The 13,051-nt window shown below is 44.2% G+C and overlaps 1 protein-coding gene across 4 annotated transcripts in view; it reads right to left on the bottom strand.

The window, feature by feature from the left end:
- Positions 1 to 11,911, bottom strand: part of Cdk14 (cyclin-dependent kinase 14) — a 582,117-nt gene extending 570,206 nt beyond the window's left edge. For 2 of the 4 annotated variants that reach the window (NM_001395582.1, NM_001395583.1), the window contains 2 exon segments: positions 4,650 to 4,681; positions 11,312 to 11,905. In NM_001395582.1, coding sequence (NP_001382511.1) covers positions 4,650 to 4,681; positions 11,312 to 11,402 — 123 coding nt within the window. In that variant the 5' untranslated portion in view covers positions 11,403 to 11,905. 4 annotated transcript variants of the gene reach the window in all.
- Positions 11,912 to 13,051: the final 1,140 nt, after the last annotated feature.

Here is a 13,051-nt window from a genome sequence, read left to right as displayed (position 1 = left end):
TGCACACCGCACTCAACTGAAACCCTGGACACTAAAGGTTTTGTACTTCTCAACAAAAAGCCAAGGATGGTCAAAATTTTGTTTGAGTTCCTCATCTGGGCTTTTTTTTTAACAACACCAAGCAGACTATACAATTTAAGTTCTCACGACTCGTGGGTTGCTGAAGCATCAGAGGCTTCCAATCTTTTCTACGTGGATCCACTCACACTTACTGGAGCCTTTTCCTCCAAAATTCACAAGCCTTTGTCTGTGGTAGGTCTACACTGGCAGATAACTGTATTTTCTCATCATTTGTATATCAGGCATCATAATTATTCAAAAGAAACCATAAAAAAAAAGCCTGATATTCAGCATAAAGGCATGGTGTAGGTCTACTGCTTCAGGAAGAATGTGGCTATAGAAACATTCGGGAAGTTCTGCAAAATCTCAGGCACGTAGTGGAGAGGTCATCACAATGTTACATCCATGCCCAGTAAGAACAATTTCATAAGAAACCAGGTTTCTGGGGCTGGGGATTTAGCTCAGTGGTAGAGCGCTTACCTAGGAAGCGCAAGGCCCTGGGTTCGGTCCCCAGCTCCGAAAAAAAGAACCAAAAAAAAAAAAAAAAAAAAAAAAAGAAACCAGGTTTCTTTTACCTTCTATCCAGCATTTACCTATTTAGTTTCCTCATGTTAGCCAAATACTGCACAAAAAAACCCCAAGGATCCAAACTTCCTTGGTTGTGGAAGTAGGTTTAAAACTGGTGAGATCGTTTTTCTGAAATCTTAAAACTGACTAGTCCTTCCAAAACCTATAGATTCCATCCACAAATCATGAAGTGGCTATCATTTAGGTCAGGATCCCAATTAACACACAATGAGGGAAGGGCTACCAATAGCCCTTAAAATTCTCTGTTCTGGTAGGGGCTTCAGCAACATTCAGTACCTATCACTGTAAATATCTGAAGGCTTCAACAGTTAACTTCAAACTGGTTACTTGTAAACACACACACACGTGCGCGAGAGAGAGAGCGCACACACACACACACACACACACACACACACACACACACACACACGAGCTACTTTACATAGTTCCTGAATACAACCTCATGCTGTTTGAAAAATCAGCAGAGCATTACGGTCAAAGAGTAAATAACTAATACATCTTTTTTCCTCCTCTGGTCAAGGTCAAACATTTGCACACACCTGAAAGAAATCCTCAAGCCAATCATAAAGCAGTGCCCACACTCCAGGACAGGCATCTCCTTGCAGGTCTCTGTGATAAGGAGCGTGAAGCTCATAAACTCAGAGCCAGCAGAGAGCTGCCACACCTTGCTGCTTAGTGAAGAAACTGACCAGCCCTCAAGCTGCAGGACTCCAGTCTCAAGAGAATTCCAAGAGCCTTATAGTGACCAGATTCCAACACTAGGAGAGGAAGAGTCAAAAATAAAAATACCAAAAAAATCTCACATTCAAGAAAACTTCTACCAAGGCAATCTGGAAATGATCCTCAAAAGTGGTTGCTTCTCACTTACATAGGCTCACATCTAGTATTCCTCTGAGATCCTGGGAAGGTTTTACTCTTCTGTGAGCTAACCATGCTACTTAGAATCCTACCCTAGAACCCAAAGCATCCCCTGTGGAGGATTAAATAAAAATGGTGGATTTTAGATATTTTCACCGTCTCACTATAGAAATCATCACAGGAGGCCTTGTGTGAAATGTGGGAAGTGTGTTTGAAGTGGGATCTCCTCTACAGCTTTGTTTTCTGACTGAATCCTTCCATCACCCTTGTAGAGAGAAGACAGAGCAATGAAGGCAGTGTTGGCGACAGCCACGGAGGGTGACATAAACTCTGCCGCTTCCAGTGTTTGAGAGAGTATTCTTTTTTTTTCATCTTATTTATTTTATTTATTTATTTATTTATTTATTTATTTATTTATTTTTTATTAACTTGAGTATTTCTTATATACATTTCGAGTGTTATTCCCTTTCCCGGTTTCCGGGCAAACATCCCCCTCCCCCCTCCCCTTCCTTATGGGTGTTCCCCTCCCAACCCTCCCCCCATTGCCGCCCTCCCCCCACCAGTCTAGTTCACTGGGGGTTCAGTCTTAGCAGGACCCAGGGCTTCCCCTTCCACTGGTGCTCTTACTAGGATATTCATTGCTACCTATGGGGTCAGAGTCCAAGGTCAGTCCATGTATAGTCTTTAGGTAGTGGCTTAGTCCCTGGAAGCTCTGGTTGCTTGACATTGTTGTACATATGGGGTCTCGAGCCCCTTCAAGCTCTTCCAGTTCTTTCTCTGATTCCTTCAACGGGGGACCTATTCTCAGTTCAGTGGTTTGCTGCTGGCATTCGCCTCTGTATTTGCTGTATTCTGGCTGTGTCTCTCAGGAGCAATCTACATCCAGCTCCTGTCGGTCTGCACTTCTTTGCTTCATCCATCTTGTCTAATTGGGTGGCTGTATATGTATGGGCCACATGTGGGGCAGGCTCTGAATGGGTGTTCCTTCAGTCTCTGTTTTAATCTTTGCCTTTGAGAGAGTATTCTAAAGGCTCTGACTTACTTCATCCACTCAAGTCACCTAAAAGGCAGGAACTACCATTCTGCAGACCTGTGGAACCAGTAGCAGTTGCTCAATTGCAGGTGGATACCTTAGCATTTAGCCCCAGGCAGGCCCATGCTGCTGCTACTCCTCCAGATCGTGGACCTGATGCTTTCCTTAACTAGCTGAAAATTACTCTGGCCCTCTGCATCTTAATGTGCTCATCTGTGAAATGCTGGGATGAGGAAATAATGGTTTCTACCATTCTTCCAGCTCTGGCATTGTCCAACTTTCTGATTTAAAATATTAAAAAACAAAAAAAACAAAAAACTCTGTGCTATGGAAGAAAGAAAATACTGTGTTGAGCTGGTGATGATTTTGTTTCAAATGGCAAACCCCTGGCCTCTGATTCCACAGAGGTTTTAGAAGTAAGAGTAGAGGAGTAGTTGCCAGCTCGTGACATCCTTATATACTCTTTAGCCATTGCCCTCCCTCAGCCCTCAGTTGTATGTGTGTGGTTAGACAAATGTACCTACAGCTCCAAGATAGACTTACACACACAACACTGGTGCACATAGAAGAAAAGAGGTGGATTTGTTTGTTTTGTTTTGTTTCGCTTTGTTTTTTAATTCCTTACACCGACTAGAAGCCTGTGAAGACACAGAGAAATATGCCACGCCTTACAGAAGAAAAGTGGTATAATAATGGGCTATGGCTTTAAATCTTGGAGAAAGAAGCAAGAATATTCAACAGTGAATATACCTGGATAACACAATGGAAGAATTTTATCTTCCTCCCTTTCTTTAAGTCTCTCTTTATGTAGGGTTAAATTACTTCCATAATTATAAGGGGATTTTTCTTTATAAAGAAAGAAAAGGTGCCCAAAATTCTCACTCTGATTTCTCCTGGAAAAAAAAATACTCTCTTGAAAACAGCTATCTCAGTAATGAAACAGTAGAAATTCCAGAAATGCAGTTTTGGAGGAAATCCCAGTATTACCTACTAAGGATGTGAAAGGACTGGAGGAATTAACGTTAGGAGGAATTAACTAGAACGTTGTCTGAGAACGTTGCTTTGGATCCAGTGACACAGCTTTACAGAGCTTGGACCAGAAAGTCGGAGCAGGTGCTGTCTGCAGACCATGAGAGCCAAATGACACTAGCCCCATCCAGAAATCCCAACCAGCAAGCTTGCCCTGAGAACCCCCCCCCCCCCCCCCGTGAGACAGGGCAAGCACACACCACACACAGGAAGCACATGTACCCTTCCCTTGCTGCATTGGAGGGAGCGGTCATAGCTTCTTTCACGGAATCTAAGAGCATTAAAGAATTAAAGCCAACACTCTATGCTTTCACTAGGCTGTGGGGTAAGCACAAGGTGTAGAAACATCTCTGTTTACATATAACTTCATACGCTGTGCACACAGGGCGAGTTCACAACATCTGCCCATGACTGGCTTCAGATGGTTACAATGAAACATTTCTGTCTATAACACCTTGAAAACAGTAACAAAATCCCAGAGACCTACAATGTCAAAGCTGCACTCAGAATCCTTTGTTTCCTAGGAACTTAAGACTTTTTTTTCCTCACTACTTTGAAGCAAGTAAACAGAGACTCATCTGATCCGCAAACACTAGGGAAACTGGAACAGAAAAAGTCACCCTCTCCTTTGGGAGCCTTGAACACAATCTGTGACGTCAACACATCACACCTGATTCCTCAAGGTCTGGAAAGGAGCCTTGCTGTCCAACTTATCAACAGCTCTGGACTTGCCCGACACATGCGCATCACAGTGGGCTTCTTCAGCACAGCTGTCAGCAAGAAGGCAACAAAACAAAGGCAGGCGCGCATCTTTTGTTTATTGATCCAAAGATACATGTCTGACGATTGCTACAAAACTCAGTTAAATGACTACTGAGATAAAAGGCTAAAAGTGGGTAACTAAATAAACGAATACTATTTCTTATTTCTTGTGGGATTTTTTTTCTTACTTGTTTCTTAAGCTTTGGGGTTTTGTTTTGTTTTTATCGTTTTCTGTTTCTAAGCACAACATCAGCACCTACGGACTCTACTTAACAGTAAATAAATACGCCTTTGTGTTGGAGGAAGAAACTTAGCCTACCTCATCAAAGGTGGTGTCGTCTTTCTTCAGAGCTAGAAAAGAAAAGGAGAAAGAATGGTTACTGTGAAGCATCCCAAAGAGGCAGAGTATCTAAGTTCTAGAAAACAGAAAGCCGGAGCACTGCAGTGTTTTCATCTCCGAAAGCAAAACTGTACCCCAACCTGAATAACGATGTCATGATAGAAAATACAAAAACTGCAAATGAGAGAACAGCACAGCATGTTTCTCTGTGAAATGCTTTTCATAAATATGTAAATGAAGCATTCTGGAAAACAGGGAAGAAAAGCATGCAGGGCTTTCACATCTCCTTCAGCAGAACATGTTTTAATGGAAGTAGAAGGGACACAAAGTAATGACAGACAAATTTCCTCTCAAACACCTGGTGTGTCCTTCTGTGGTTTGGCCACTTGTTAGGATGGCAAACATTCTGCATAGTGTCTAAGTGACAGTTTAGTCCTAACTAAAGTTTAAGCATGGAAATAAAAGACCAAGCATTTTCAAATAAGCATTGTGTAGAACAAGAGAATTAACTCAAACACCTAACACAATGAATGTTTATAGTCAAGTGTTTCCAAAGGGAAAAAAGAACACATTCATAATGTTTCATAGGAATTGACAAATACCTCAGATTTATCTTAAATACACTTAACCTTAGAAATGGAATTTTATCTCACTCTAAAGAAAAAGAGAAGATTGTTACTTGTAGTTGTCGAATATCAGTTCATTAAATCCCAGTTACCTATAATGTTTCATAGTATGGGAGAGGCACAAAACGTTAACTAATCTGAAACTACCACTTGAAGAAATACTTCAAACCTACAAAATAGTGCATGGGCGTTTACAGGCCTGTTCTAGGTAGTCCTAGCCTGGATGGAAAGGTGTGGCTATCTATTGCCTGAAAGGTTTTGCTCTGGTAAAAGCAATGAAAAGGAAATTATTCTGGAAATTGAGTTCTGAGAAATTAGTGAGGCTAAGCAGAAACTCCTAAGTAAAAATTTATATACTCTACCCATGTGGTATGGTGTGGTGTGGTGTGGTATGTTGTGGTGTGGTGTGGTAAGATGTGGTGTGGTGTGGAGTGATGTGGTGAGGTGTGGTGTCATAGTGTGTGGTGCAGTTTTTGAGATAAGGTCTTACTCTTTAACCCAGTTTGCCCTAGAACTAGCAGTAATCCTCCTGCTTCCGCTTCCCAAATGCTGGGTTTACAGGCTTGAGCCACCACGCCTGGCTTTCTAGCAATCTTGAAAAGGTTTTCTCTCTTGTTCAGATCATAAATTTGTCATTTTAAAAAGTCCAAAATTATGTAGCTGTGGTGGTGAGCCAGCAGGGTGCAGGCTGCCTGAGAAGCTAAAACACTTATCAGTTATAGTTTTCCCCCCTTTACACTGATTCGTAACAGACTGTCCAGTTTCTTCCTGACAGAACAAGTTGCCCTGAATGGAAAATTAAAAGGCAGTCCTCGCCCCAGTCTCACCAACTGCTCCTCAAACCAATCACATGCACCTTTTCACTACAGAGCTGTTAATTTATGCTAAACCTGAAAAAAAGATAGAAGATCCTAGTTGATTTCTACTGACTAATTTTCAGTAGAATTTTAACTTCTAATCTAGAAACTCTCAAGCCCAGTCAATAATGATGTGTCTTTTAGTTAATATGCTTGCCTGACATAGCAGTACAAACAAGTTTATATATAGATATAGATATAGATATATGAATAGCATTGACTTCAAATACAAAGTAGCATATATATACATATGCACATAAATTCAATTTTACCTGTCAATAACCAAGTATGAATGAAGAGCACCCATGACAGCCTTGCAAACTTGTGACTCAGAAGACAAACTATTAAAAATAGTTCATCCAATGTGGCCATTACAGAAGTGCTGGAACTTTAGAGGTGTGTTTTCTTTGGCCAAGTTGTACTACCGCTTATGCTGACCCACTGGGGGCTAAAATGTGGAATGGCGTTGAGAAATGAAAGGGGGGGAGGCATCAAATATTCACACTGGCCCACTGTTTCTTGCCTTCTTAGTTCTGACAATTTCTTAGCATCCTAACTGTAAAGGGTGGATCTGAGATTAGTCAGAAAGGGGGTGGGAGAATAAAGAAAAAATTCTAGGTGCATTTGCTAAGCAATAAAGAAAGGCAGACGATCTCTGCTACACGATGACACACTCAGGCCCTCCGCATCGCAGAAAGAGTAGATTTGAACCAAAAGGGCTATTACTCAATAGGTACCTTTCATTGTTAGATTGACATTTAACACGGTTTCTTCTAAAAATTGCATCCCTTGCCCTAAAAAGCAGTTGATAGCATAACAAAGACCAATTAAAGGTGTCCTTGCCAGATAGCTATCAGGTCACTGATGAATAAACTCTGACCTAAACATGCATACAACATCTTGTTATTGATTATGTTCCCTGATTGTCATTAATCATTTATGTAAATGTAAAACCACAATTGTCCTCAAGGATGTCGTGGGACAATAACCAGATTGTGCTACTCTGACTTAACAAATGGGTAGATATTAAGTCTTTGAATATGATCAGAGAATCTATCTGGTCCTCAGCTCAGACACAGTTCCCTAAAGGCTTCCTAGTAACTCACCAAAGGAGATCCTGCTGTGTCCTCCAGTGGCAAGTTCACTACTATTCTTCAGTATGGAACTTGCCACTTTATGCTGACAGTGCACACTCACTAGCCGGTGTTCCAGCCATATCACCCACTAGCTCTTGGTGTCAGGACAATATCTAGCACCAGAAGGTATATGGCAACATGTGGCATTAACAAGTCCTACCTCAGTGGCAAAGAGAGAGAACCTCCTATTTTAATATGCACTAAGGTTTTAGCAAATGAAAAAATATATATATATATACATACATACATATACATATATATACACATATACACATATATACATATATATAATGTAAGAACTATAAACACAAGTCCCATTACCATAATATCCACTCCCTCTTCTTTACCCTTCCCCTGCCCCTCCCTCTTGCCAGACCCAGAGCTCAGGGCCTCACACATACTAGGCAAGCTCTCCTCACTGAACTATACCCACAACCCAAATTAAAACCGTTTGTAGCTGCTTTGGGAAAGAAGATGGCACAATAGTCAAACTGAATTCCTGAAAATTCACTTTTACGTTTATCTCTCCTCACAGAATGGCTCGTCGATGACAATCTAGAAGTACACACCTACAGGCAGAGGGCAAGGAACCCACAAGAATTCACCTTAATCACAGCTTCCGCTTTTCACCAACCATATCCTTTACAGAAATGGCATACATGGGCTCATCTCAAATACCAAGCATAAACTTTCTCTAGGAAAGACTCCCACCGGGTGTGAAGGGATGTCAGTATGGCTTCAATCACACAGACACTTGAGGGTCTCAATTTGCATAAGCCCACCTGCAAGGTCAAAAAAGGCACAGGGGCAACAAATGGGTGGGCTTATTTAAGCTACCCACCAGTTACCCTCCTGTTTACCTTAGTTAGCCTAGAAGTTTTAAGTCAGGCAGAGGAGGGAACAGGTATTAAAACAAGACCAGCGTCCTAAACGGGTCACCATCCTGAGCTATTGAGCAGGAAATCAGAAAGAGGCACTGTGGAAATGGATGCCTGACTTTAGAATTCAATTAAACTCATCTTATAAAAGAGCCTTCAGCTCTGTTGTAGTCACTCCCTGGCAGATGTCGCAAATCAGAGCCCTGTGGCTTGAAACCCAGTGTACTTCACTTGACCTTACATAGCAATCTCCGATCAGTCATGTTTGGGGTTGACGGTGACAAAGTCGGCATGGTCTATGATGTATGATGAGTTAAGCAATCCTACCTTTTGTAACTCATAATCTCTGTTACATACAACCATTTGTTGCAGATCATATGCACGCATGAAGTGTCCTGGGCTTTCTAGATAAATGATTGGTGATTTCTTATGGCTGAACGATGGCGTTTCACCATGTAACAAACCTACATCTGAATAGCGCTAAGAAAAGTAAACAAAGCCGGTACGTATATTTCAAAGCAATATTCTATGGCTCTTGGACTAGGCGACAAAATGCATGGTAATGCTGGATTGTTGGGTGGGAATAAACCATTTATTCTTTGGCCTCTCAGTGAAGAAAAGTGGATAAGAGGGGACAAACAGAAATCGGAAGGACCGACACGAGCTTCTGGTACTGATCCTCGCCATGTGAGATAATGTATCAGATAGTTTTATTTTGTCTCACTTAATCTCCACAATTATACAACGACATGCAGGTGAAGAGGCAAGAGTTTAAGGGAATTACTGGTTGCCCAAGACGTGAGGGAAACAGAGGGCCAGGCCCAGAACTGTCCAACTCCAAAATCTACCATGTTTTCAGGATGCTATACTACAAATCTGTGGCCACTTCTTCTTTCCTTGCTTTCTACCTATAATACCATCATGTCGAGACCATCTAATCCCTAATAATGACAGCACGTTGCAAACATTTGTTGAGTTTTATAGCATTGCCACACAAGACACTGCATCATCATTTCACCAAGTGCCAAAAAAAAAAAAACAAAACAAAACAAAACAAAACCACAGAACACATTCCTTGCTTATGAATTATATGAACCCATAGAAAACTCTCACGGCATTGCCTCTCAGTCTTCAAAAATAAAAAAACCCTTCGGTCATCAAATGAGTTCACCGCCTCTGAGTGTGAAGGAAATCGGAGAAGATACGTTTTCCAGTAGTGCCCTTCCTAATAACTATCCTGGGTTTGGTGCACACACAACAAAAATCACTTAAAAATGTCAATATTTTCTTTCACAATATACCACAGTAAGACCTGCTCTTCTGAGTCCTCTTTCAATAAAGAGATGATCAGCTTTCTTTACTGAGCCGTTCTGTTTCGTAAAGAATGGATATAAAAGCCACATAATCATACCAGGCATTTCTGAGAATCAATAGACTCAAAGGGGAGCTTTCACATCACTAAATCTCAATAATCTGGGAAGCCCAATTAACTATAATATCTATCTGCCAACACTGCAGTTAACCGGAATATTACTGACGGGCCATCAAACCCTAAAATTATTTAAACATACAAGATTTTTATATTAATGCCCTTTGTTTCTCACTGAGACTCAACTGCAATGAATTATTTAAGAGAAAACTGGAGGGGCTCCAACGGAATCATCAGCATTAGTAAATATCTAGCTAATGTGCTGTAGAACAGGCCCTAATGGACTCCAGAACCCGCCTGGGTGGTGTTTTGAATCCAGCCCTGAAACATCCTTGTTAATAATGCACAGGCTCCCCACCTCACTCTCACACTCCTCTTGGCTTCAAACTTGACTTGAATGTAGGACTCGACACTCACGTGCCTAACTCAGAAAAGTGGGTCCGTTGTATATTCAATACATGTGATTAGAAAAGGCATGACGAATGTGCATTCTGCACATAACTTAACAGCGTTCTCAGGAAAAGCAAAATGTCAAACAAAATTGACAATAATGATAATAATAATAATGATAATGATGATCTTGACTAAACGTTTATCCATGTTTATTTGAAGACAGTTTGCATGTACGGATAATGAGCTATGAAACAGACTGCTGACACTCACTGGCACATCATGGTTTTATTTTAAGGAACTGGCTTATTTTTAATTAATTAACTTTTATTAACATAACAGGTGAACCAAAGGCCAGAAGGTATGCTTGGACACTCTGATGGGTTGGTTTGGGGCTTATAAGAATCCCTTGCTTTGCGCAGTTACCCGTATCAAAGAAAGTTAGCGACAAAAGTTTAGATAGCAGGTATGCCTTCAGGTTAACAGGCGCTCTCTGCCACCAACACTCAAGATTTAACAAACCCCTTCCACATGACACAGCTGTCATCTTGCTGTAGCCTGTAATGTGGATTCATTCTTTAAGTATCCTAAACATTCCTCGATCCTTTTTTCTTATTGCTGTTTGTTTATTCTCTGTTAAATTGGTTGGTTGCTTTTTAAAGAAGACAATAGCCTCTGGACTGCACTAACAGTGCAAGTTCATGAGACTTATTCTAAATGCCCCCACAACTTCACAGCTCGCATTTCACCATAGCAGCTAGAAGGTTCAGAGACCTACAAACTGAACACCCAAACCTCCATTTATAGGACCAGAAGTACGGAACAAAAGGTCCCAAGGTATCTGTCCCACTTCCTTTAGGTTGAGTACGTTAAAAAACATCAGGCGCCTGTCAACGTTTCGACAATTCCCAAAGCTACATTATTGGCTAAACACCTAATACCAACGCTCTTTAAACAAAACAAAAACAAAAACAAAAAAAAGTAACCTGGGTGGCCACAGAGCCCCGATGGCGGTGGGGACCTGGTGTCCCCTCTCCAGTTCACTGTAGGCGCCAAAGATACTATTGGCGGGGAGGAGGAACTCAAATTGGAGGGTTGAGACAGTCCACGAATGAAGCTCAGACCGTGGGGGAGAGGGGTAGCCCTCCAGCTTATCCCTGCCCTGCCGGGAGTCCCCACCGAGGTCCTCCTCCATCCCTGTCCGCACCTCACCCGGAGGTGGCAGCTGCCTGGCTGGTGCCCTGAGCACGGAGAGGGCGCGGGGACCGAGGGAGCGAGCCCGGGGATCGCCCGCAGGACACCGGGGTACAGCGGACCACACTCACCGATGCGGCTGAAACTCTCGGACAAAGTTCTCCTCAACTTCTTCATCTTGCCGATCTTCTCGGCCGGCTGCGGTTCAATGAGGTCGCACATCTGGGCGACGCGGGGCCCGGGCAACTTCGCGAAACTGGTCCAGCGCAGCGCAGCGCAGACAACGGCGGGCGAGGGCGCGCGGCGCGGGGAAGGCGGCGCCTCGTCCTGCTCCTCCGCCTCCTCGCGGGCCGCGGGCGACGCGCAGCGCTCGCCTGCCTGCGGGGCTCGGGCCTGGGCCGAGGCTGGGCGCGCGGGGGCGTCTTACGTGGTGCCGGGGGCGGCCGCGATCCCCGCCGCCCGGGGGCCCCCGCGCTGCGCCGCTGCCCGCCGCATTTTCCCTCCTTTGTAAGCCAGAGCCGCGCGGCCGCGACCGGAGACGGGGGCGGCGCGGCCGAGGAGGCGCAGGCGGCTGCAGGCGAGGCGCGCGGGACAAGTTCCCCAGCCCGAGGGGCGGCGCTGCACGGAGACCCGCGACTGCCCTGGCCAGAGGCCTGGCGCCCGGGACCCAGGCGCGACCCCGCGCCGCGTTCCGACTCCGACTCCGAGGCCTCCGCCGCCCTCCCGGACCCACCGCGCCCGGGCGGCGCCCCCTCCCGGCCGCCCGCGCTCCGCCGGCCGCGGCCGCGCTCCTCCCGCGCGCTCCGGGACCGCAGCCCACGGGCAGACGGACAGACAGACGGCCGGCCGCCCTGGGCTCCCGGCCGACCCTGTCCACCCGGTGCGGTGCGATCCTTGTTGGCCCCGACCCGGAAAGGTTGGGGAGTGTCGGGCGCGGTGCACGAGTGCCTCGGGGACGCATTCGGGTTTAGTAGAGACTTTTTGGGGTGGGGTGGGGTGGGTGGTTTTAATTTACAGGGAAAGTGGGTGCTCCGAAGGCCAGAAGAGGCCTGATTTTCATTGGGGTACAATGCAAAAGCTGAAAATGGCCCCCTGGAACTTCCAGAAGGCAGGGTGTTTTGCCTCAGCCCTGACTCTGGATGACAGGAATGTCTCAGAGATTCCTCAGAGGGATACTCAGGTCATCAGTAAATTTACTACCTTTTGTCACCTCCTTGCCCTACTTCAGTGAATGAACTTGAAAAGGGACTTAAGGGTGGCTTTTTTTTTTAAAGTCCCGGGACAAACAGTTCCGGCAGAAAACACAGTCTTTTTTTTCCCCTAATAAATGAGGTACTCCAAACGTCAGTCTCCCAGGGGAGGGTGAAGGAAGATGGGGGAAGGCCTGTTGTACTGATTCTGGGCCAGCAAAGTCCTTATGAATAGAAATGTTAGTGATCTTGAGTCATCTGGCTGTGTAAGCAATAGGAGCTTTTGTGGGCGTGACAATGCTGTTTGGTTTAAAGGAAGTTTTGGGGAGTTTGTGTTTTGTCAAAAGATTTTTATCTTAAAACAAAAACTAGCCCCCTGCCTTCCTTAAATTGTGAGGTAGAACACGGATTTGTTCCGCCCTGTGCTGAGCACATTACAGGGTTTTGGTAGATTGCCACTGATAAAAGGCAGCTAGCTAGTCAAGCCAAGCCCCTAACAGAGGAGAGAGCCAAGAATTCATGAGCAAAGTCAAGATAGTTTAAACGCAGGGATGTTGGATCCTGACAGCCAAATCTCAATAATTACAGAAGGCATCAAAGTGTGACCTGATACAGGAAAAAAAAGTTTTAACATTTATCACGTGGTCAGATCAATTAGAAAATTAGCAGTTACAACTGAAC

Source organism: Rattus norvegicus, chromosome 4 (genome assembly GCF_021556685.1).
Source record: "Rattus norvegicus strain SHRSP/BbbUtx chromosome 4, alternate assembly SHRSP_T2T, whole genome shotgun sequence".
NCBI classification, from domain to species: Eukaryota; Metazoa; Chordata; class Mammalia; order Rodentia; family Muridae; genus Rattus; species Rattus norvegicus.
The sequence above is the reverse complement of the archived record's forward strand: the minus strand, read 5'-3'. Positions and strand labels throughout refer to the sequence as shown.